The sequence below is a fragment of the Haliotis asinina genome, chromosome 2 (assembly GCF_037392515.1).
Source record: "Haliotis asinina isolate JCU_RB_2024 chromosome 2, JCU_Hal_asi_v2, whole genome shotgun sequence".
NCBI classification, from domain to species: Eukaryota; Metazoa; Mollusca; class Gastropoda; order Lepetellida; family Haliotidae; genus Haliotis; species Haliotis asinina.
Window position 1 is genome coordinate 23659336 of NC_090281.1, and position 23927 is coordinate 23683262.

General features: G+C 40.1%; 1 protein-coding gene across 1 annotated transcript; it reads right to left on the reverse strand.

Moving 5' to 3' along the window:
• Nucleotides 1-635: 635 nt before the first annotated feature.
• Nucleotides 636-20409, reverse strand: LOC137273423 (uncharacterized). Its single transcript, XM_067806109.1, has 8 exons — nucleotides 19990-20409; nucleotides 11108-11182; nucleotides 5375-5435; nucleotides 5115-5165; nucleotides 4434-4618; nucleotides 3802-4006; nucleotides 3089-3200; nucleotides 636-2337 (listed from the first exon to the last, which is right to left on the reverse strand). The coding sequence occupies exons 1-8, from the start codon at nucleotides 20191-20193 to the stop codon at nucleotides 2094-2096; spliced, it is 1137 nt and encodes a 378-aa protein (XP_067662210.1). The 5' UTR covers nucleotides 20194-20409; the 3' UTR covers nucleotides 636-2093.
• Between the last annotated feature and the right edge of the window lie 3518 nt (nucleotides 20410-23927).

Sequence of the window (23927 nt, forward strand, 5' to 3'; positions counted from 1 at the left end):
TTAATTTATCATTACATCTGTAAATAAGGAATTTGCAAAGAATCTATATTCAGTGCGAATTCTTCTACAAGCGGCCCCTGACAGGGTTTGGGGGCATAGGCCTGCACAGACCGCAACGGAACTCAAAACGGGGCAACTGAAATCAACAAGCCAAATGCTACCAGTGTGATGGTGGGGGTTCTAATCACGGCTGTAACTCAACCCAACAAAAGCACTAGAATATGTACTTTACTGAGAAAGTGAAATCCCAAATATAGCACGTGTATCGTTTGACCACTTTCATAATGGCATTGCGTATTCATAGCTTTCGGCCGTGGAAGCCGCGGTTGTTAAGAGGGTTAGACGTTTGAATGAGTCAGCGATTAGGTGCCTGACTCTGAGAAAGTGGGTTCTAGCCACGGATAGGACTTAACCCAAAAAAATGCACTAGAACCTATACTTTAGTGAGAAAGTGATTCCCTGTCTTTGATGTGTGTGTGTGTGTGTGTGTGTGTGTGTGTGTGTGTGTGTGTGTGTGTGAGAGAGAGAGAGAGAGAGAGAGTTATGTCCCAGATTGCTCCGAGGCGACCATCACACTCCATTACACTGATGCCATCGCTATAACGTTATTGCAACGAGCGTTAAAAATGTTGAACACACTGTCAATATAATTTTATTGAAATTAACAAACTACGATGATGTTAGTAAAATCATATCAAAGAATCAGCAGAGTTCAATAAAAATTCAACCATTGCTTTTTGCCACCAGATGCTATACCTAGATACCAGAACACACACCAAATGGCTATATATGAGCACACACCATTGCACTCCCTGTGCAGGTACTACACAAATCATCTTTCACTTCATTTTCAATATACCTGGAAATATCCACAGTAGGAACCGTGTTAGCCAGGTAAACTTAATCCAGATTATAAACGAGACCAGATGACTGGAATCACAAGTTATTGTCTTGACGTATACGTACTTGGCATAATTATTGCATTTGTGCAAACAAATAATTATTGGTTCTCTAATAGGTACGGGGCTATAAAACTCAATCATGTTGCAATGTTGCACTTTCACACTGCTTAAATAACAGGACTATTTACACATGGGGCTCTCTGCAGAAAGTACACGTGTCGCGCATTACCACACTTGCAAGGAAAGCTTCACAGACAGACTCGTAAATTCAGAATCACTCTGAAATTCACAATAATATACAGTTGGACTTTTGCATTTCCTTTGTGTGTCGGTATACCTGATAACGGTGATAGATAAAATAAATAGTATGACACATCGATTGCTATAGTGCATTCCAAATATCACAGAGTTGGTCAATACATTGACATTAATACTGAAAAACTGGCTATGTGGGTGCACATACCAAACACTCGACAAGAAAGCACATTTGCTCATCCAAACGAAACCAAGCTTCGTGCAGAAATACAGTTAAACATGCCTTCATAAACAGAAAAAAATGTCATTGTTTATTTTATTCTACTAGTACCATGGTCGCAAGATATCTAGCACGTAATGATACTAATTACTGTACACTAGCTGTTACAAACGAAGTGAAAAGATGTTCGCCCGAGGGGTTCCACTCAATAATACTGGCTGTATATGTACACACATTTAAATGACTCAAATCTGTGAGATTTCTGAACAGTAAAAAAGAAAACCACTACTTTGACTAATATTGTCTATCTACAACCAGTTTTACATAATTGTCTGGCACTCTTCAGCACTTGTCCTGCATTCAGATGTGTTTCGGATATGGTCAAACATGCTATTACATTCATATTGCCCTAAATTACATCATATAACCTTGCTCAAACTATAGCCGGACTACAAGCTTCATTCTGACAGTATTGTCTTTTTAGATTTTTTAACAGAACTGTTCTTCTTCAAACATACCGGGATGTTTTAATAATGAACAGAACAACAACCAAGCAGCGAATGTACTTTTTTAAAAACGAGAGCAACAAAAAGCGTTCATGCATTTCTAAATGGCCCGAAGTTATATGTTGAAACTATAAATGTCAATCTAGTTTTGTAAATCACAGGCTTCTGTTTGGCTGAAGCAAGTGAGCTGAGGTCTGCATCCCCCTGGGTTCAGCCCCAGTCAGGATGAATGGCAAAGTGTCGGGGTACGGGGGCGTGGGGGCGGATGTAGTGCGAGCTCCAATTGTTCACACGGTCCCTGTCTCTGTATTCGGGGAGATGGTGCCACGTGGTTTGTTGCCAGCGTTGAGCACGTGTTTCCGGGTCCAGCAGCTTGATGAATTGTAGGCGAGAGTTGTCATGACTGGCTGCTGCGGGTCGCTCTGTGGGCCGGGGAGTGCCACGCCCTTGGTTCCTGCAATAAAGGGCGAGTGTGTAAATGTTTGATAGCAATATTCAAACTTGACAATTCTTAACTGATAATATATATGATTATTTTCACCCATCACCAGTGTTTGCATGTAATGGCTAGTTCAGATGAGACTCGATCAGCATGTATTCAGACCAAAGGAAGCTGAAATTGCAAAGGCATATCTCCTTCACATGTTATCAACGAAAAATGTAGGAAAGTCTCTGAAATTTGTTGGACGAATTAACGAGCTCGGAGAGGCGATTTGATTCTACCTTCGGAACCAACAGATCTCAGTGCTTTTGTTTGAATTGAACCATTTTGAGATTGATACACAATTTCTCTATCATGTTCCAAAATGACCTATAGCTGTGTCAATTTTCGTGTCTAAATCACACCTTCCGCTACCAGTGAAAATCAGGCTCAAAATCAACAACCAGAATAGCTCATCGAAAACATTGAGGGTTAAGTGTTTGAAATCTTTAAGACATCAATTCAGTATCACAAGACGACGGGGTTTCACAAATTCAGGCTTGGAGTAAACTTCATTTCACTATTGAGACATCACGGATTCTACTTTGTGAAACAACATACTCGGGAAAATCCTCTGACTTCAACCATGGTATGGTTGGCATAAAATCTCAATTTTAGTCAGTTTTACTTTATGTCTTAAACCAAGTTCAAAATGATCAGGGAATTCCTAGCTCTACATCAACGTTATTGATTTAACAACATAACTGTATGACGTTAGCATTACCTCTGGAGCGTGCTGATCACCTGCTGGAACCTTGACCTTTGTTCGTTAGCTGTCAAGCCCATGAGCTTACTTCCCGCAAGTGAAGTGAAGAATTTGAGTGCAACTTGGCGTTCTGAAAGAGACATTAAGACATTGTGCAGAATTTCTGCAATTAAAGAAAGTGAGAGCATGTGATGCTTTCAGTGGTTGATAGCAGGCAACTATCTGCTTCTGGTATTATGAATCACAATCGACAAAGTCATATGAAAAGAATCAAGAAAAAAATCTAGATTTTCGAAGCTCTCTTAACCATAAGAAAGTCGTAAGTTAATGTTAATGTGTGGCACATTACAACTATCCTAGAGCTAGGAGACCTCAGAAAATTTAGGTCCTGGGTCCAGATCCACACAACGTTAACGTTAGTAGCGCTACGATATTCATACTCCTGTGATAACATGTAGAGTTGCGACAAGTCGTAACGTTACCAACTCTTTGTGGATCCGTATCAAGTGATTTAATACTGCATCATTGATTTCCCAAACGTCGGTAAAAGCCTTGTACTACAAATGATTAAACCGAACTTGCATCAAACATGCACTTAAATATGAAATGGAATGGATAAATGAACACATCCCTCAATACAGTCTTATAGTCAACTCACTGTTTTCAGGTAACATAGCCATTATCAGACAGTAGCTGATGAATAACGCAACCAGTATGTCAAAAGAACCCACCGCTTTCAGTGGCCCGATCCAGCCATTTCTCCACGGCCTGGCGCGCGTCCGGGAGAAGCGTCTTCTTCATGGCTTGATCCAAGTGTGACCTCTTCTCCTGCATACGTAGGATCTTCTGTATAACCTCGCGCTCCGCGTGAGGGGCATCTTTTATCCAGTCTTCCGCCAGGCCTACAGCCCCGGGCTTCAGGGAGGCGCGAAGTTCCTGGAACAGTTGCATCCACTTGTATTTGTAGCTATATGTTCCTCAGATCACAGGAGAAAGTTTTATGTTGGGGCCTAGGGAAACTTCAGACCAATCAATTGTCTGATTAAACATAAGAATGAAAAGCTTTAGTCGATCCATCACAACGCTGCCATCATCAAAATTATCACCATCATCATTACCATCGATAATAGGACTGAGCTTGTACTTTAACAGCTTTTAAGGTTTAGTGTAATAAGGTTATAGTGAAACCCAGACCAGGAATTCAATTAAGGACCCGTTTAAACTTCATATAAATAAGCGCAGGATCCTAGCGCGCCTAAGGCACGGAACTCTGTACATCGAATAGTCCAAAAATATGCGACACTATATCTCGAGGTTTATCAAAGCAGAGATGTACCTTCATAACACTCAAGATTAGGCCTACCTCCTTCAGTCTGTCGTGATCATGGGCACCGACCGACTTAGCTCTCCGGATAGGCGAACACGGCAGAGACTTGGCTACAGGCTTTGTGGGTGGTCGGGCCGACTTGGACGCCATCTTTGGAAGTTGTGAGCTCTGAGCTGGGGACGGGTGGCGGGCACCTGGCGTCTTTTTCCTTATGACTGGCACTGCAAAACATTTGCGTTATCATGCGATGCCGTGTGCAGCTGGGAAAAGTGGATAGAAGAGGATAGATATATCTGTGTTATCATCACGGTTTTAAGACAAGAGCTGTTCTCAGTCTCTCGCAAGTAATAGTGTGTATGAACGGTATCGTATATTTACACATGAGCATTAACAACACTATCAGTTCTTTTTTAAAATACGCCATGTTACAAAAGGCTAGTGCATTCAAATTTGATAGGATGGCATATTGTTTAACGCACACTCTGCACTATTACAGCTATATGGCGACGGTCTGTAATTAATCGAGTCTGGATCAGACAATCCAGTGATCGACAGCATGAACATCGGTCAATGCATTTGGGATACGATTACACCCGATCCTGTTAGTTCTCTTTCGACAAGCATGATTGCTGAAGATCACTTCTAACCCGGATGTCTGTGGTTGGAAATACGAGCAGTAAGGGTTCAGTGGGTTATCATATTTTTTCGGATACTTACGTGTCGATGGAGAGTTGTCATCTGCAGTCTTTTTTACCTTCCGAACGATACCTGAAAGAGCAACGTTGCTGTGAAAGTAACTTGTAAAGACTCAGCGTTTGTTTGTTTTCTCAATATGTATTAATCCAAGATATACATACATGTAGCCTGATTTGTTTTGCGATACATCTAGTGGAATTTGATCAAGGACACTTTACATTTATAACTTTCCATGGTTTGTACATCCGGTTTGTTTGATCCATTTTTGTCATCATACTTACGCTTTCCTTTGGAACTCTCCGTATCCAGAATTCTCTCTGGTATTGTCCAGTTTCCAAACATCTGAAAGGATATCACATTGTTGTTGATAAACTTCATAAACTCACATCATGAGTACAGATTTACGCCGTTGTAACACTACAGCAAGATCACAGCGGGTACACCTGACATGGGCCTCACACATTGTACCCATCTGGGACTAGAACCCGAGTTTCGTCGCGGCGACCAGGCTACCGCAACATCCACTCATCATAGATTACCTCATTTTAAAGTGCTACTACAATAACTATAATTAATCAAAATCACAGTATCAAAAAATGTATTTAGTAGATGTAAAATATAATTGTAATTTCCGTGAAAATGTTTTGAAATGTTCGTTCGAACATAAGTCTCAGATATCTATGAATACAAACGCGCGTTATTCCGAATATGTGAGATGGAACAAGTTTGCTTTCGGCTTCAGTTAGGGGCAGAGTCTTTAGTTGTACAACGTCTATTGTACACAGTATAGCGTGTTTGTTCTCTTCTCATAACCCACAGGATTTAACTTACATCAGCGAACCTTTATAACCGTACACATGTACTAGGGGGTCAGCAGTTTTGTACATAACGATATTACAGAAGTATTACGAGGAGAGGCATTGATTTTGTACATGGCATGCACGGGAGTTTTTTACTTTTTACAGAACCATAAATATCTACAACTGAATTATCCGTTGTTAAGCTCACCGCAAAAACCACACACCAACACGTAGCTAATGATCTCTTTACGTACTGTTGGTATATTTACCCCTTAATCTCCTTCGTCTAAGTGTACTAACGTTTATTGTTCCTTGGATTAAGGTTCCTGTGTACGCTGCGTACACAATACAGTGTTCAATTGCTAAAACATCGATGTAGGTTCACCTTTTACGTCGACATAGTGTACAAATTACCTGCCGCCGAAACACGCGGGATTAACCTGTCAGTGTGCAGCGGTGTATGGTTCAGATAAGGGAGATAACTCACAACGACCAGGTGGGCACATGTGGGTGGTGAATATTGCTTAACGCATAATCAGTACTGTGACTGATATTTGCGACTACTAAACAAGTAAAAGGCCTTGATGCAAAGAAATCTTAGAAGTTAGTGACGAAATGTCTGCTTTTTCGCATATATTTCTAATCATTATAGAGATCAGATCCCGGAAAGCTTGAACGACTTTTTAATTGAAATCCTGCAAAACATCTCGGTGTTTAAAAAGCAAGGCATGTATAGTCTTTCTGCAATAGAGGATCAGATCTTAATGGGAATACATTAACGCTCTGGTATTCTGAGTCTGAAATTAGAGAAAGATGAACTTTTCACAAACTTCGTTTCAAGTCTTATACTCTTCGTGTGAGACATTCAGTGGATGTACAGCAACACGACAGTTCCTTTGGGAGCATTTTTGAATGAATGTCAAAGAGATGGAGACAAACAAGTTCATATGCTAATGACATTGAAGGCCAAGGACACAGCAAGATTCACAGAAATATTAGAAATATTATCTAATATCTATCTATAGAAATATAGACAGTGTGAGCGTTCTTCTTTCAATGACCTGCTTTATGGCTTTTAGCTTAAACCACAAGTAAATAAAAATATGCATGTTTTAATGGGCACTTCAAATGAATGTCCGCGTAGTGAAATTTAATGCATGACAAATACACGTCGAATGATTACCTTCATAACAAGCACACTTCAATTTTTCTATACGAAGACTGGTGAACAAACATGCCTTGAAGACATATCGACTTTCTCATTAAGTGTGCTGACAATGACGTCACAGAACATCTTCCACAACAGAATATCTTATAGGATAAAAACTACATTAGTACCCGGAATCATTCAATCGCGAAATAAGGTAACAAAACAATCAGATTGATTTGAAAATACATGGGATGAAATCTGTGACCTTAAATAAGGTGTATTGTTCAGTGATATATTTTCTAAGGGACCAGTGGTCCGGAATATTCTAACACGTGTAACATTAAAGGTGGCGCTAAGATATTTTTGGACAATTACCCTACTGAAACGACAAATAACAGATAATAATTATACCAAACATTCCAACGGAGTACCTTTATTCACATTAGGGTATGTTTCTATTTCAAAACACTCAGTAAACAATAAATTAATGCGGTGAATCTTTAAGTTCCCGTAACTAAGAACATTTCAAACACTGCGACCTCCATACCCTAATGGCGTTTAAATGTGCGCTGTAAGGAGTACATCTGTTTCCAGTGTTGGTGCGGGTTTATCATGGGTGAGTGGAGGACTGTTTAACAAGCTCTTGACACTGTCATACCTTGGAACAACCTCTCCGGATCAATACCCCAAGCTGGGTCGTGACAGGGAATTGTCGATGTCCCATCGACAGATAAAGATTACAGCATGCCCCGATACCCTACTGTGGGGTGGACTAGATACAATGTTAGTCGTGTCTCCACAAACATGCCTCGATACACTACTGTGGGGTCGACTAGATACAATGTTAGTCGTGTCTCCACTAACATGCCCCGATACCCTGCTGTGGGGTCGACTAGATACAAAGTTAGTCGTGTCTCCACTAACATGCCCCGATACCCTACTGTGGGGTGGACTAGATACAATGTTAGTCGTGTCTCCACTAACATGCCCCGATACACTACTGTGGGGTCGACTAGATACAAAGTTAGTCGTGTCTCCACTAACATGCCCCGATACCCTAGTGTGGGGTGGACTAGATACAAAGCTAGTTGTGTCTCCACAAACATGCCCCGATACCCTAGTGTGGGGTCGACTAGATACAAAGTTAGTCGTGTCTCCACTAACATGCCCCGATACCCTACTGTGGGGTGGACTACATACAAAGTTAGTCGTGTCTCCACTAACATGCCCCGATACCCTACTGTGGGGTTCACTAGAAACAAAGCTAGTTGTGTCTCCACTAACATGCCCCGATACCCTAGTGTGGGGTGGACTAGATAAAAAGTTAGTCGTGTCTCCACTAACATGAACAGATTGTATGTCCTGTTTCATTTCCATATAAACACCTATCTGTCATAATTAAATGAATTGTTCCAGAGGACAAAACAACAGGAATAACTAAATCAATACTAACAGCTAGAATACCAACCATATTAATGAAAATACAATAATGTAAATGTAACTGAAGATGAATAGCCTATCATTTCGTTTTAATTTTCCCCAAACATACTGTACATCGAAAACAACTCATTAAACCCTCGGCCTGTTTTTTTAAGAAACCAAGTATGTTCAATTTTTACAATTATTAACAAACCCATCTAACGATGGTATTGCAAATTTGTGTAAATAAAATAAGTTGTGCATGTCATAAATTACCAAACTGTTTTGCCCCCTTTCTGAAAATGAACATATTTCACATGCATATTTCAATGGATAAACATGGCCTATTGTTTATACACTGTAAAATGAGAGGCATACAGCCCAAATCTTTACAGAAGAAAGAATCAATCAATCATATAACAGTTGTGGATATATTCTACCCAAATGTACATTAAAAATCGTAAATCAATAAATGTAGTATTAAAACGTACAAAAACGACAGTATAGTTAAATATCTATGTATTCAGTTATTACAGCAAGTCTATAAGACACCTATGCCTGGTTACAAAATGCTGGTTGTGAGCTCCGACAAACAGCCTTAGACTCCACATTGTATGTTTCTCGACTTTTAATAAACTAAACATGAGCTATGGTCAAATTCCACCGAGTAATGAATGTTCCCAAATTATAGTCTTCAAGTCGTTGTTATAAATATGACACATAAACACGTGAAAACTTAGATATGAGTTTTGTTTATGAAGAAAGTGGCTACCGACAGTTGTTTACAAAGTACTAACATCTGTACCAAACCTCGCAAAGAAAGAATGGATTTACTTATCCATATTTATGCACTCACCGACACACCTTTAATTGTCTTTTATACATATATTGCACATGTAAAGCTGTCTTCGGTTCAGATGAAACATTCCTGTCTGCTAATTCTATCGCATTCCTCACTTGCTTCAGATCATGACGATCCAAAGCACAGAATCAGAAATAGTTTAACAAACGCGTGAGTAATGTATTCTTAACGCTACCTTTGCATTTGTTTCGAGATGAAGTCAAGAAGAGACACTTTGACGTGCGACCTATCATGTAAGCGATCTGTCTTGTCCATGCAAGAGGCTAGCAACATGGTTTCACATAAACTTGTAACCCAACACCTTAGACCCGTATTCAAAGTGACAGACATTACCGTGTCGAATCTTCGTTAATCCCCCGCGCCACTGTACTCACATACCTTCGTGTTTTCTTGGTGCCTTCTTTCAGATTATAAACGGTGTTTTCTCCAAAATTTTATGAAATATTGCAGACTTGTGCTTCCATCTATCCAGTTTCGAATCTTGTCGTCTGCTTTGCAATAATTGCGTTACCAAGATGTTTTGCGCAGGCGCGTAATAGGAAAACAATGACGTTCGGAAGGGTTTGATTACTATTTCGTTATAAAGCGAAACTGTTTGTGTTTGACTTGCGTGATACTTTATGCAGAAGAATATAAACGACTCGGTATTGTATCTGGTAGAAGGGTATTTGAGATAAGGATTGTTATTGTTTTGACAAAGACATCATTTGCGGGCGGGAGTGTTATAGCGGGGTAAGTTGCCCGACGAGCCTTGACACGGCACAAGGTAATACCACTCCGTCAAATAAACAAAACCGATTTATGATTTGCTAAGTGTATTGTCAATATGTTCTATATTAATCTGGATCTATAACATGACAGTCTAACAATGAAACGTCAATAGTTTAGGGGGGGGGGTGGGGTTATATCGAATTCGTTTTGTCGTTGGAAAATAATCAAAGTTAAGACATTTAAATCAAGTGCCCAAAGCTGCAACAGTGTTCCAGTTTCACAAACCTCAGGGTAGGTTGTGTGGGTGTTTCTGAATTGTACCTTGTGGAACCTTGTCAAACTATTATTTCAAGTTATGGAAATTTATCATTTTCTGTCATGCATAAACAATGTACTGTCTCAAATAACCTGGGGAGGTAGGGCAGTGTAGTGGTTCAAGTGTGCGGTAGTCACAACGAACACTCAATTTCGATTTTCCACGTGGGCGAGTCAGAAGCCATTCCTGGTGTTGCTGGTTTTGTTCAGTGGCGTAAACCTTTACTCACTCGTTCACTAAATCACTCACTGTTATATTACCATGAAACGTTTTAAGGTTACCGTAGTCTTCATTACAAACATCATCATCATCATCATCATCATCATCATCATCATCATCATCATCAGTACTAATCATTATTACAGTAATCGTTACGATCAGTTACTGTCAGAATTGGTTGCGTTAGATTTGTCATACTTTTGTAGGTTATTTTGTATCATATCTAATGGTTCGTTTAGTGAATGGGTGAGTGTATTTTCCTGAATACCGGCATTTAACTATATCACAACAGAGTGGAAATGATCGAGTCTGGAAAAGGAGTAACACCTGAATGAAAAACACCTGGTAGGATTCACCAAAAAAAAAGAAAATTGTGATAGAGAGTCTGTAGGACATAACAGATAAGATAAAGATGATGACGTCACTTCCCAGTGGAAGCCATAGATATTAATAAATAATAAAAATACAAAGTGTGAACTATCTTTTCTACGTCAGTATATCATTCAAATTAAGACAACACTTAGCCTGTGTACTTACGTGTCCAGGCTCCCTGGTGCTGGAGTTGAACAACACGTCAGCTATCGTCTCTCGTTTCTTTTGAATCTCTTCCAGCTGTAACAAACACCAGAACGAGGCTAAGCTGGGCAGCTAAACGTTGAAATGACACACTGATGTCTATAGTTATACAGAAAGCCGTTGTAGTCGGGGCACACGTCTGTTGTTTGAAATGGCAATGGTAGTGTTTCGGAACCATCAGCTGACATTAATAGCATATAGTTCGACTTGATGACATTAGTATAAAGGATAGGGAGGGCCACAGTATAATACGGAGGGATATATTATAATTTCCACTAAATACAATATTCGTTAGATCAAATAAAAAATTCATTCAGAGGATAACGGGTAAAATAGGTCAAGGGGCCTTCATCAAGGTAGTATGGTTCCTGATTATCATTCCCGAATGTCATTTTTCGAAACCTAAAACCGATAACTCACATAGCAGTTGCGTCTCTACCAGCGGAAATATACATCATATCACATTTCCTCTCTTATGCGCACACACGCACGCACACACGGACACACGCACTGAAAAAGATGCATCAGCCGCTGCTGTTGATATTGCCCTCTCGCAGACTGTTCAGGTTTTTTTCACATTAAATTACAAGGGGGCAACCCTTTATAGAGGGAAAACGGTAATTTAACCCTTGGGGAAAAAGTACTGGAAATGTCTACAGATAAGGCGAACGTGGGTTGATTTTAACCCCAGACAGGTCCTAAGATGACCAGAATTTTCCTTTGCTGTCATCGATGCTGTATGGACACATACTGTATTTTGATCAATACGGAATTGTTGAGTGAATGCCTGTTACGCATGCATTATGTGGCCACTGTTTATTATCAGAACCATTGGTTGATAGCATGATCAACCTACTCTATATATCGGTGCCTGAAAACGCTCTTTGGCGATTTAATAAAAACCAACAAATGCATCCCCCCGCCAAGCCTGTGTATGTGCCTCCTACACACATCGGAAATGTGGACAAAAGCTTTTGATACTATTGAGACCTTTGAAATACGACATATTAATTGATGAGTGCGTAATTATGTCGCTGTATTTCTGTGATGTACCTTTACATGTTATAACAGAAGGGTCTAGATAGGACACCAGGGCCTAGTTAATGGATTTCCGGACCCTCGGTGGGCGCTTGTGCGTTGAACAGTCGTGTCAGAATCTTATAAAAGTGACGTCGAATCTCAGTTACGCCACTGCTAGCTATTCTCGAAACGTTCGAAGATCTACGAACTTCTTAAGCCCTTCCTTAACACATTGGTTACGATCAAAGTTAAGAATTCACAGGGATACCAACGTTTCGAGAATAAAGGGGCTGGTTAATATTCATGGTCGGTCAGGTCACACCCGTTCCAGTTTCAGCTAACGTATCAAATGAACAGAAGAATTTTCTGGCTTTCATCTTCTGATTGTTCTTTTAATACAGCATTTTAGGGCTTGTTGTGATCCCGTCATCAACTGAACAGTAACTGTTAACACTCACAGTTAAAGATTATTGGATTAACTTATGATTGGACGGTAAATTTTGCAGTAAACAATACTTTATGCACTCATAATAACATGTACCAAGGTTACCCCTGTTAGCTGTATGTATTGACCTCGACGTGTTGCGTCGTCATAGCATTGTGACGTCATGGACAGTGTTGACAGTTACTGTTCACTTTTACCTGGTGGTAAATGATAGCAATTAAGCATCTAACGTTTGAAACTCTGTTCAAAGCCAAGGACCGGTTCGATTCCCCACACTGTGGGAAGCCAATCAATATTGCTGGAATATTGCTAAAAGCGGCGTACAATCTCATTCACCTACTCAAAGCGAAGTCTGTTGAGCGATGCAAACATAGACAAATGTTGATGCTTTGTACGAAAATATTATTTTACGTACGCTTCAATCAATGGCTAACCATAACGACAGTGTGAAAGGACACTCATCCCGTCATTCGTCACCAATCACCCCTTTCCGTAATCTCCACATAGACAATATTCGGCCTATCCCGGAATAACACGAGCTGGTCATGAATGTCCTTTCGCCAGATGTAACAATTAACCCGAACCGCTCCACCAGAATGTATTCATGCATTAGTCGTTCACACTGTCGCCTTCCATCCACGCCATCTCTAGAGCGTCTACACCACTGGTGAGTTAACGTCTGCACCACTGGTGAGTTAACGTCTACACCACTGGTGAGTTAACGTCTACACCACTGGTGAGTTAACGTCTACACCACTGCTGGACGTTCAGCAACATAAAGAAATGACAGAAATCATTTGAAATTGGGTGAAATGTGATTTAAGATGAAATTCTGTGTTGACCCGTTCCCAGTTCAAATGACGTGTCTATCTGAAATAAAAAATGGCTTGCATGCAATTCATGCGATGATTTGCTGTATACTGTATATATTCAAAGGTAACACGGAACCTACGAGATCATTATCCTTTATGCATTGAATTTTCTCTTATCCACACAGTAAAGGTGCTGTAAAGCCTAAACTGTTAGGTTTTTTTTTTCTATCTGGTTTGCGGTGCCTTGACAATCCAAGGCTATGTTACACGGAGCGTCACGCAAGGTATAGTCGTGAGCAGTATAAATCGGATGAAATCACTTGTAACGGTTTTGTCATGTATTAATGCGCCTGAAACTATAGAGAAATAGGGATCGATTCTATTACAATATAGTTCTATTTTAGGAGTGTAAGAAACAGATCAGAGCACACCTGTCTGCCTGGTAACTTAGCTTAGAGTTGGTTGAAAGATAAATGATATCTGACCGACACCCGGGTAGTAATCTCTTCAACTTCACAGTCACCACAAGACCCGGACGGTTCATCCAACCAGTCACATGTTCAGTCTGGTTGTGAAGGCACACTGTTACACTTCCCAACAGTTTGATTATAATTTGTTATCTTTGCGGACGTTTATATGAATCATTGTTGCTGAGTCAGCATATTTCAGAACTGTTTCATTCACCTTGATATCTGTGTTTGTGACAATGTCTTTGGAACCTATAATCATTATGACCAGAACTTATTAAGAATTTAAGAATTGTAATGTTTTATATTATATTCACATATTACTCACGCATTAAATGTGATTATAAGCAGAACATAACTCAAGATTCAAAGACAAGTGAACAGTTAGTATTTTGTCAAGTCACCATGGAAGAAGTTAGAAACTCGTGCTGTCCCAACATCGGACCACCTCTTCTTTTATTTCAACAATATTTGTCAGATTTTTCTATTGGTTGTAGGTTAGGGCTATAGCTTGGCCAATCTAATAATGGCATATTTTTGGTCCGAAACCAGGTCTGTGAGTGCTTTGAACGATGTTTTGGAGCATTGTCCTTCTGGAAAATCCGAACATTTCTATAGAACAAGTAGAACTTGGAAGTAAATGTCCCTCGAAAATATCTGTGTACAACTCACTATTCATATTAATTTCAAATACACAGAAGGACGTTGCCCCTAACGGATGTACCACCCCACACGTTAAATTTCGTCAGTTTTTCAGTTTGTTTGCTTCAGAATTTCAGAGTATTAGGTAACGGCCACACAGAACTTTCATCTGAGAAATTCACATTGTCCCAGTTAAAATTTCTATGCTGTAAGCACCAGTTCAACCCTCGCTCCTTTTGTTCAGGTTTCATGTTCGGTGATGGCATTCCTCGACTTTTCTGTCAACCCACTGCATGCAGCTCAGTTCTAACTGTCTCCTCACAGTTTCTCTATCAATCAGTCATATTCAGCCTTAAGTTTTCTAAACTCATTCGTTTGTTTTTAGAAACAAGAACACCAAGCCGCTTCCTGTCACCGATAGTCAATTTTCTGGCCCTAACTACTCCTCCCTTGTGCCCAGTGCCAAAGCCATTTGCAATATTTTGCAAACACCATAAACGGTGGACAAAGGGATGCCTGTTCTACTTGAAAGCACTTTAGCCGATCTGATGTCCTCTTTGTTATACTCCAAAATGAACTTCCTCTTCTCTAAATCCTCTATACTGTGAATCCCTGAAAATGTCGTCTGCTATCAGGGAAACAACGGGGGATTACTCTTCACAAACTTATCAAAGAGGATCAACGGAGCTTGTCAAGGGTGTTTACACTAGTAATTCATATAAACATATACCTAAGATACTCAATAATTTCTGGTCATACTGTACATGTATATACTAAACATTTCTCTATTATGAGGAAGGTCTGTAAAGAATCGACTCTGGGCCAGGACCTCCTTTGACAAAGCATTAATTGACCGTAAGTCACTAAGGTAACCTTACTGCAATGTTAAAGAATGGAAATTAACGTTAACCTCAGTAAAGGATACTCCGTGAAAGGAGCTTCAGAAAAACAAGTAAATGACATCATGACCATAGATATACGCAGCTGGGATACAATGACATGCAACAGTCAGTCATCGAGCTGACACCACCGGATCCCGTTACTTGAGTCGTACAATCATGGGTTGTTCATTAGCAGCTTTAACCCCGATCCTCGGGGTCAAAGTGTAATATTTGAGAACAATCCAGGAAACTATATTCCTAAGCTGAGGGGAAGGAAAGACTGTCAACAAATTCAACGACGTTTCTTATCCTTGGTTTAAAAGTAAAACATATTAGGTTGGTCTAGCAATAATGGATCCAGTGTATATTTTAAGAGTTATTTAATTCCATCGTTTGTATTAGTAAGTTTGCTTTAAAACTGAAAGGAAGAAATGTGTCTGTGTGTCTTCACAAACGTTCAGTGTGCCAAAGGCATTGTGTTAAGTGAACTTCATAAGTAAAGTCAGAATCTTATATCTGTATCAATTTCGATCTGGCTGTGTTGCTAGGTTAATCCATATGCGCACGCCTTGGGTGTGCATATGCCCGATCAGACTGCTACAGATTGAGAGATATAAGATTTGAACTGGTGTCAGCGGTTATCTAACCCAGGCATGAAAAAACAGTCGGATCAATGCGCTTAATCGACGGTATATGAGGGTAGTGATTAATCCCATATGTCCCGCAGTGATTCACTCACATAAAACTATGCTTGCGTCAGTGTTTTAAAATAGTGTGCATTGCTATTGTGTACATATTTCAATGTCTATCTGCATTCAAACAAGCGTGGACATTTCATGTGTTCCAAGACACAAGGATCTGAGTCCTTATATTGAAGCGTCTGAATGGGTGTGATGTGCGTGCGTGCGTGCGTGCGTGCATGCGTGCGTGCGTGCGTGCGTGCGTGTTACAAACGTTGGCCTCCGAAACACTGCACACTTGAGATGCAAAACACAGTTAGAATACCAATTACAAATACATCGCCACAATATGACCATTTTGTCCTGGTTTAATGTTTAGCCAATATGAAAAATGGCTCCCTACTGCCCAGGAAAGCAGGCTCTATCATATCTCGTCCTTCGACATATGTGCGTGCGTCCGTACATGAGTGTGTATCTGTGCGTGCGTGCGTGCTAGTTTCTCAGCCTGTATGTTCCTTTTTCATGCCGTCCTACCATTAGCACACATAAGCCTTGTTTAATGTCTTCAGTTAGTATATGGGACGGTGGGGTAGCCTAGTGGTTAAAGCGTTCGCTCGTCACACGTCGATTCCCTGCGTAGGCACTATGTGTGAAGCCCATTTGTCCAGGGACTTCCATTTCTCCACCCCATCCCCACCCCCCACACCCACCATGATATTGCTGAAATATTGCGGCGTAAAACCCAATCCACTCGTTCACTCACTTCACTGAGCATTAATCAGACTTGCTACTACACACTATATCACGACAGTTTGTCTAACGCTGATACACAGATATACACAGGCTTTATCTGACTATCGTCGCTCCCAGCACAAACCTGGCTAGCTATGCAGTGATAGGTTGTGAACAAGGGACGCTACAGACACTTAAATTGCAGATTGCTGGATCGCATGTCGCTGTCAATGTCAACATACTCCACGAGTTCGATTCCCTTAACCCATACAAGGCATGACCACTGCATATGTATCAGGTCTTAGCCAGAGTTCATATAAAAGGATCAAAATGGCTGACAATATCGGTACAATCGTTTACCAAATTATCACATTTTTTAAAAAAAAATACATTTCTGCTATCTGCCATATTACCCTGTTCAAACGCTTGCTGAAGACAAACTTGTTTTCCAACTTTTCGCCCCTCTGTCTAGCTGAATATAGTTTCAAATATATAATAGTCAATTTTAAAAGTTTTCGAGATGTCTTTTTGTAAATCGCAGTATAAGCACGCTCTGGACTTTGGCGCTACCTTTCAAAAAAGTATCTGGAAACTAAATTGATCAAAAACAGTTATAAAAGGTACCTAAACGCTTGTTGTAGAAATATCCAGATTCAAAAGGTTTGCCTGTCAATTTAGTTAGAAACGTGTGGGAAAATATAATCTTTGACATGGTTAGGTATGATCTTGAAATTCGAAACACCGTCCGTTACCTAGGCACCTAAAACCTGATTCAGCATGCCTTTGATCATGTTGGTGCCTGATACCTACATGTGAACATGGAACAGGATCGCTTGTCATATCTCGTGCTTTGACATGATATATGATGTAGAAATAGAACTGTATTTTTTTAAATAGATTTTTTATCCGAATATTACGACAGGATAACGTAACAGATCATTAAGTAATCCAGTGTCATAATATATTTTTGAGATTGTCTGGTCCAGGGTTCATTATTTCAGACCACCGCCATTGTTGGTGCCGCATAAAACTAAACTGACACACGCACTCATTTTAAGAAAGATAATTGACCTTTTTCTGACAAGGGTTCAATATTTCAGTGATGTATTTTTTCACTGAATAATGCGATGCTTAAATGTATGTACATTTTACCAACACTTGAAACTATCAACATCAGCTTTAATAGTGAACTTTTCGAAACATTGCAAATCAGGGCGAGAAATACATGGATATGACTGTATGTGCTTCGTCATCAATATTAGTAGCGAGTTTAAGGTAGCACTATATAAAATTTCATGTGTATGTATGTATGTATGTATGTATGTATGTATGTATGTATGTATGTATGTATGTATGTATGTATGTGTGTGTATGTATGTATGTGTGTGTGAGTGTGTGTGAGAGCGTGCGTGCGTGCGTGCAATAATAATTCACTTATATAGCGCCTAGTATTCATCTGACTAGTTGCGCCACTGGACTCTGAGAATCTGATTATTATTACCTTGGGTAACCCATGCAGCCTCTTAGACGCTAGAAGATTATAGTCCCATGGCTTTATCTCACCGGGTACCCATTTCCTGCAGGGTGAACAGAGGCAATTTTGAACAAACTGACTTGCCTAATGTGAGACCGCATGTTTCACTTGTGCTTCGTTGTGCGGCAGGACTGAAGTCCTATAAACTCTCAAGAGTCAAGCTGCCCAACGCGGCCACAGATCCAAGGACTGCCCGAGCTCGACACTGCATAAGCTCAACTGATTTGTAACCTAAGCTCTACACACAGGACCACTCGTACATTTGTGTGTGTGAGTGCGTGCTTGTGCGTGCGTGTGCGTGCGTGCGTGTGTGTGTGTGTGCAAGTATGTATGTAAGACTTAGTGTGTGTTCTATGATGTTCTTTCGGCCATGTCCAACAATAACAAATAAATCACCACGTTGCCGCTTATCACGTGACGCCATAAAGATGGACACGCGCCAATGCCTGTTTGTACGACTGATACAGAGATTACATGTTCAAGAGATTATTTGTCACGATTTAAAACATATGGAGGATTACTGGATTGTATCTCATATATCCTTGTTACAGACAAACTGGTTCATATATCAGGACGATATATCTTGATAACATAACTGCCATTTACACCCTCGTATAATCTCGACACAGACGAGCTCTACGCGCATAGCAAGCTTGGATGGGCATGTTTTATAAATTCGGCAACCCTACATCGACTCTAGAAGTGATTTTAAATCTCCCATTTTATTACAAAGTTACATGACCTTACACGAATTCGAGTACGAAATGTCGTCTTAAAGGAATTCTAAACGGCCAGATATAACGAAGTGGCAGCTGACTCAAATGTTGTTGGTTTTATACCGAACAAGCCAAGGGTGGTGAACACATGAATCAAATAAACGCACGCACACGCGCGCACACACACACACACGTGTATAGACTTTCTACATTTAGGGCATTTGTACTGCAGCCATATAGCAGGAATATTACTGAGTGCGGCGTAAAACTAATCTCACTCACTCATTCACTTTGTACTGAAGGGTAGGCTAGGCTGTTGGGAAATTAATAATAATTATACATTGTAGTTCAGGCACTGTGAAACTACTATATCGCCAGTGTCACCCTACCGTAATCATTGTCGTCGTCGTCATCATCATCATCATCATCATCATCATCGAATAACCATTTCTTGCATATTTCTTTTAAGCCAACTTTAACCACATATGTATACTTTCTTTCACCAATAGTATACATTGGGCATATCAAATGGCATTGTTCGCGTTTATATAACTTGGTTTAATTTTCTAAATGCGATATGTCAAGACGGTTCGACATGGCAGCTGATTAGAAGTACATCCATACATAGTCATGCTTGTATATTTTACTACTGTCAATAGAACATGTCCAGATCAACATATATACACCCCATGCATTTTGACGCATAGAGACGAAAAGACTATTTGACCGTATATGTCGCCTACCTTAGCAAATGCCTACATTGATTTTGTCGACGGGACACTAGAGATGCAGACATAAATATTCACATTTCCATGTTTGAACGCACGTCAAAATCAAAACATACACTCCCCATTTGAAGAATAACGATTTAAAGACGATTCGACCGTATGGGATTTACTGTAGCAAATACCTACATTGAGTTTGTCCATCATGCGAGTGGTCAGCGCGCCGTCCGGAAAGTCCTCGAAGTCCACCATATAAAGAGAATCATATTTTCTGTACGACCTCTTAGATCCAGCCGTGGAAGGGAACAATTTCTTGCTGTCATCATTTACAAGTCGTAAATGATGAGCAATCCAGTTTCCGGCAGGAAGTTTATCGACATCAAGTTCCGCCATCTTTAAAATCTCACCGGAAAGTGAAAGTTATCAAAGCCTTCTACTTCCAAACTTTCAACTACAGTTAGTGATTTCACATTGTAGAAAGTACAAACCCGCTACGTTTCCTATTCTCCGTTATGTCCTAACGGTAGTTCAGACTAGAGTGTCGGTATTGTTTCGCTACCAGGCAGATCTCGACCCGTTGCCACGAGCGACTGAGAGCTCCCTAGCAGTGCGATTTATGGTTCGATCCCGAGTATGGAGATCAGATCGTGTTAATAGATCTGGTTCGGTGTGAGGGCTCACTATAAGCCGAAGGCTCTCACCCGTAACGTAGCTGACGTACTTCACAATCATACACACATTATAAACAATAATGCTACAATCTAGCTAATCCTAAAGCCGGTTCGCAGCAACAAAGGATTATGGGTATTTGACGAATAATCATGTGGATCATCTAAGGCGTGCTCCTATAGCTACGACCCGTGAGGTCATTAAAAGCTATTGGCCTCGTTGCGTTTAAAATCCAAGGTCTAAGACACTTGTATTTCGCTGCCTGCGACTGTGGAATGGATAGATCCATTGTGCTCCTGTGATTACGACTTTTTGAAGATGCTAATGTTTTAAATCAGGTCTACATTATATGATCACCATTATATGTGTCCATGTTACCTAGAGCTAGTCGGATAGCGGGGTAGCCTGGTGATGAAAGCGTTCTCTCTTCACGTCGAAGGGGCGATGGGGTAGCCTTGTGGTTAAAGCGTTCGCTCGTCATGCTGGTGGCCACGGTTCAATTCCTCACGTGGCTGCAATGGGCGTAGCAAGTTTAAACCCAGACAGACTATTGTTAAAATGGCTGAAATACATCATTATGTAAGTTAGGTCCCAATAAGAAAGGACTCAATATAAAGAACAAGCTACGTTGTTTTAGCAAATATGTATGTTGCAATTGTAAATACACAAATTACCTGATACTGTTCTTACAAATATAATGATTTCACAATTTGTTGTTGTAAATAAATAAAATGCAATAACATAGAGTCCAGAGACTCTTCATTTTTCTAACTTGCCACTCATTCTAGAGTTGCATGGACTGCGTTGGGTATTTTTGGTTAAGGAGCTGTTTCACAGACTGGGACTGGTACAATCAATTGGTGCTTTCAAGACTGGACAACGGAGACAGCTTGCTCTTGGGTATATCCAAATCATCACTTTAAAAGCTTCTGAAAATTCAAAGTGTCTTTTAAGCAGGATCACATCAAGCTTCGATCAAATCACCCCTGTGTTTGTGTCCTTGCACTGGCTCCCGGTAGAAGAAAAAATCAGTTTAAGACTTTGTGGCTGGGGTACAAGTCACACCATGGTCAAACACCATCATATGTTCCCATGCAGTCTGCTCCAACATTACAAACCAGAAGTGGTGACATTTGAAGGGCACACAACTATTGGGATAGCGATAGTCTATAGCAATATACTGTTGGAGTATTCTGTTGCGACTAACTATTGTAGTACTATAATAGTTTTTTTCTGCTTGAATTGTCTCATTTGAAGTCATTTCCCAAGGTTTATATGAAATAAAAACAAGTTGAAGTAGTTTCGGTCTCTTAAAAACTGACAATACACTTGAAACCATATCACGTGAACAGTCTAAAGATAAGTTCAATGCAGCTGCAAGTCTGCACCTAAAAAATAAAAAAATAGGATACATGTTTTATTCCATTTATCAAGGGAAGTCAGATACTAAACTATCGATAGCCACACATACTATCGATGCATCGATAGTTTTTCGTCCCTACCATCGATTAATTGCTATCGGAAACTCAACAATTGCAGTCCATCAATAGTTCGATGCATCGTCACAGCCCTACAAACCAGCCACATGACTTCGCTCAAAAACCCATTGTCGTGATACATTTCCAAAGTTTCAAGTTAGCAACCTTGGTGAAACATTTTCCCCTGTCCTGTCAGCAAAATTGTGGAACCTCTAACTTAAGTCACGTTGCATCATTTGATTCATTCAGAACTCATCTCAAGACCCATCCTTTCAGACTATCCTATGATCTATAATTTGGATGCGCTCTGACCATGCACTTGGAGCGTGGAATTTAGCTTTATAAGTACACATCGTCATCATTATTTGAAGTAGAATTTTTAAAATTGTGCTTTGTGTTGATTTTACAAATTCCTTTGATTTCCTGTGTCATATATTTATGTTGTTCATGCATACAAATGATCATCTTCTTAGCCAACACATTGGCGTATATAGCTGGAATATTGCTGAATGCAGCGTAAAACTCAACTCACGCACTCACTCACATATTGACGCGTAGGTGACCCTATGGAAATCCTTCAAGTAACAGGCGCACGGACAAGCGGTTGTGTAAGGTCAATATACGGGCATTAATGTCAACAAAGTGAAAGTAATACAGATCTTTGACATGATCTACTAGAATGTTACATCATGGCTATGGGTGACATGACTGAGAGAAGGTGAGAAGTTCAGTCATTTGCCTACGTCAGCATATGCATTTTCGGCGTTGCTTACGTAATTAATATACAATGTACAGTTAAAATCGTGTTATTCACGAAGAGTTGGCTGTTAGGATCGACCACACAATCACACTCGTTAATCAAGCAAATGTGTTGAAGCGGGCAAACACTTGGAATAGTGGGGGGAAAGGAAAAGGTAACAGATTTTGCTAGGAAAATAAGTAAAAGAAAAAAAAAAGAAACAATTTTTCAGCTGTTTGGATTTTTGTATTAACAAAGTATACCAAGCAATTTTCTACACATTTTTTTTCATCCTGTTCTCGGTTCTCACTACAAGCACATTTGAAGTCTGAGTCATCATGATATGTCTGAAGGAAGCCAAGACTCTGGACCTTGTCCTCTGGATTAAATGATAGAAACATCCTTCACTCTGTACAATCTGCCAGTTACAGCATTCGCAGCACGCAACACAGCTAGCATCTCCAGAATCAGTGACAACAATCTCAACATTCACATCAACATCCAACTCATTCAGCTTATCTACAATGGCCTGAAACAATCGTAAGAAGTGCGAGTTTTCCTTCCTTACATACATAAGTATTTATATAAAAACAGATACTTTTTTCCTGTCACTTTTTTTAGTTACATTTTTCCTGTTTCTTTTTTCCTTCCTGCTATCTTTTTTCGACATTCAGATTTTACAGGGGTTTCATAAGGTTTCCAAATGAAGTAACTGGGGTTGAGGAGGGACAAGAGAATCATTTGTCCCCCGGCCCTGAGAGAGAGAGGCGTCTCGTGGTTAAAGCGGACGCTCGTCACGTCGAAGACACGTTCGATTCCTCACGCTTGTACAATATATGAAGTCCATATCTAATGTCTACCGCAGTGATATTGATGGGATATTGCTTTAGGTGGGTTCAAATATAACTCACTCAACCTCAGATATAAAAGTGACGGCAAAAATAATGTTGACACCGTTGTTAATCCCCCTTGGAGATGTGGGGTAGCCCAATGGTTAAAGCATCCGATGGTCACGCTGAATTCAATTCTCCACGGGGATACAATGAGTGAAGCCTCTTTTCTTGTGTCCCCCGCCGTGGTATTGCTGGAGTATTGCTAAAGGCGGCGTAAAATCAAACTCACTCACTACAGAGTAAAATGCACATGTAGCAAGTACATGTACATGGGGTACTCACTTTTTATAGTACATCTGAGCGTTGATATATTGTATTCACTCCCTCAAACATAAAAAAGACTGCTAA

Bases quoted from the DNA above. Each gene is read 5' to 3' on its own strand.
- LOC137273423 (XM_067806109.1), bottom strand. From the start codon at position 20,193: ATGGCGGAACTTGATGTCGATAAACTTCCTGCCGGAAACTGGATTGCT. The intron at 11,183-19,989 runs GTAGGTATTTGC...TGTTTGTTACAG, and splicing joins GCATGATGGACAAACTCAAT to CTGGAAGAGATTCAAAAGAA. The intron at 5,166-5,374 runs GTAAGTATGATG...TTGCTCTTTCAG, and splicing joins GGAGAGTTCCAAAGGAAAGC to GTATCGTTCGGAAGGTAAAA.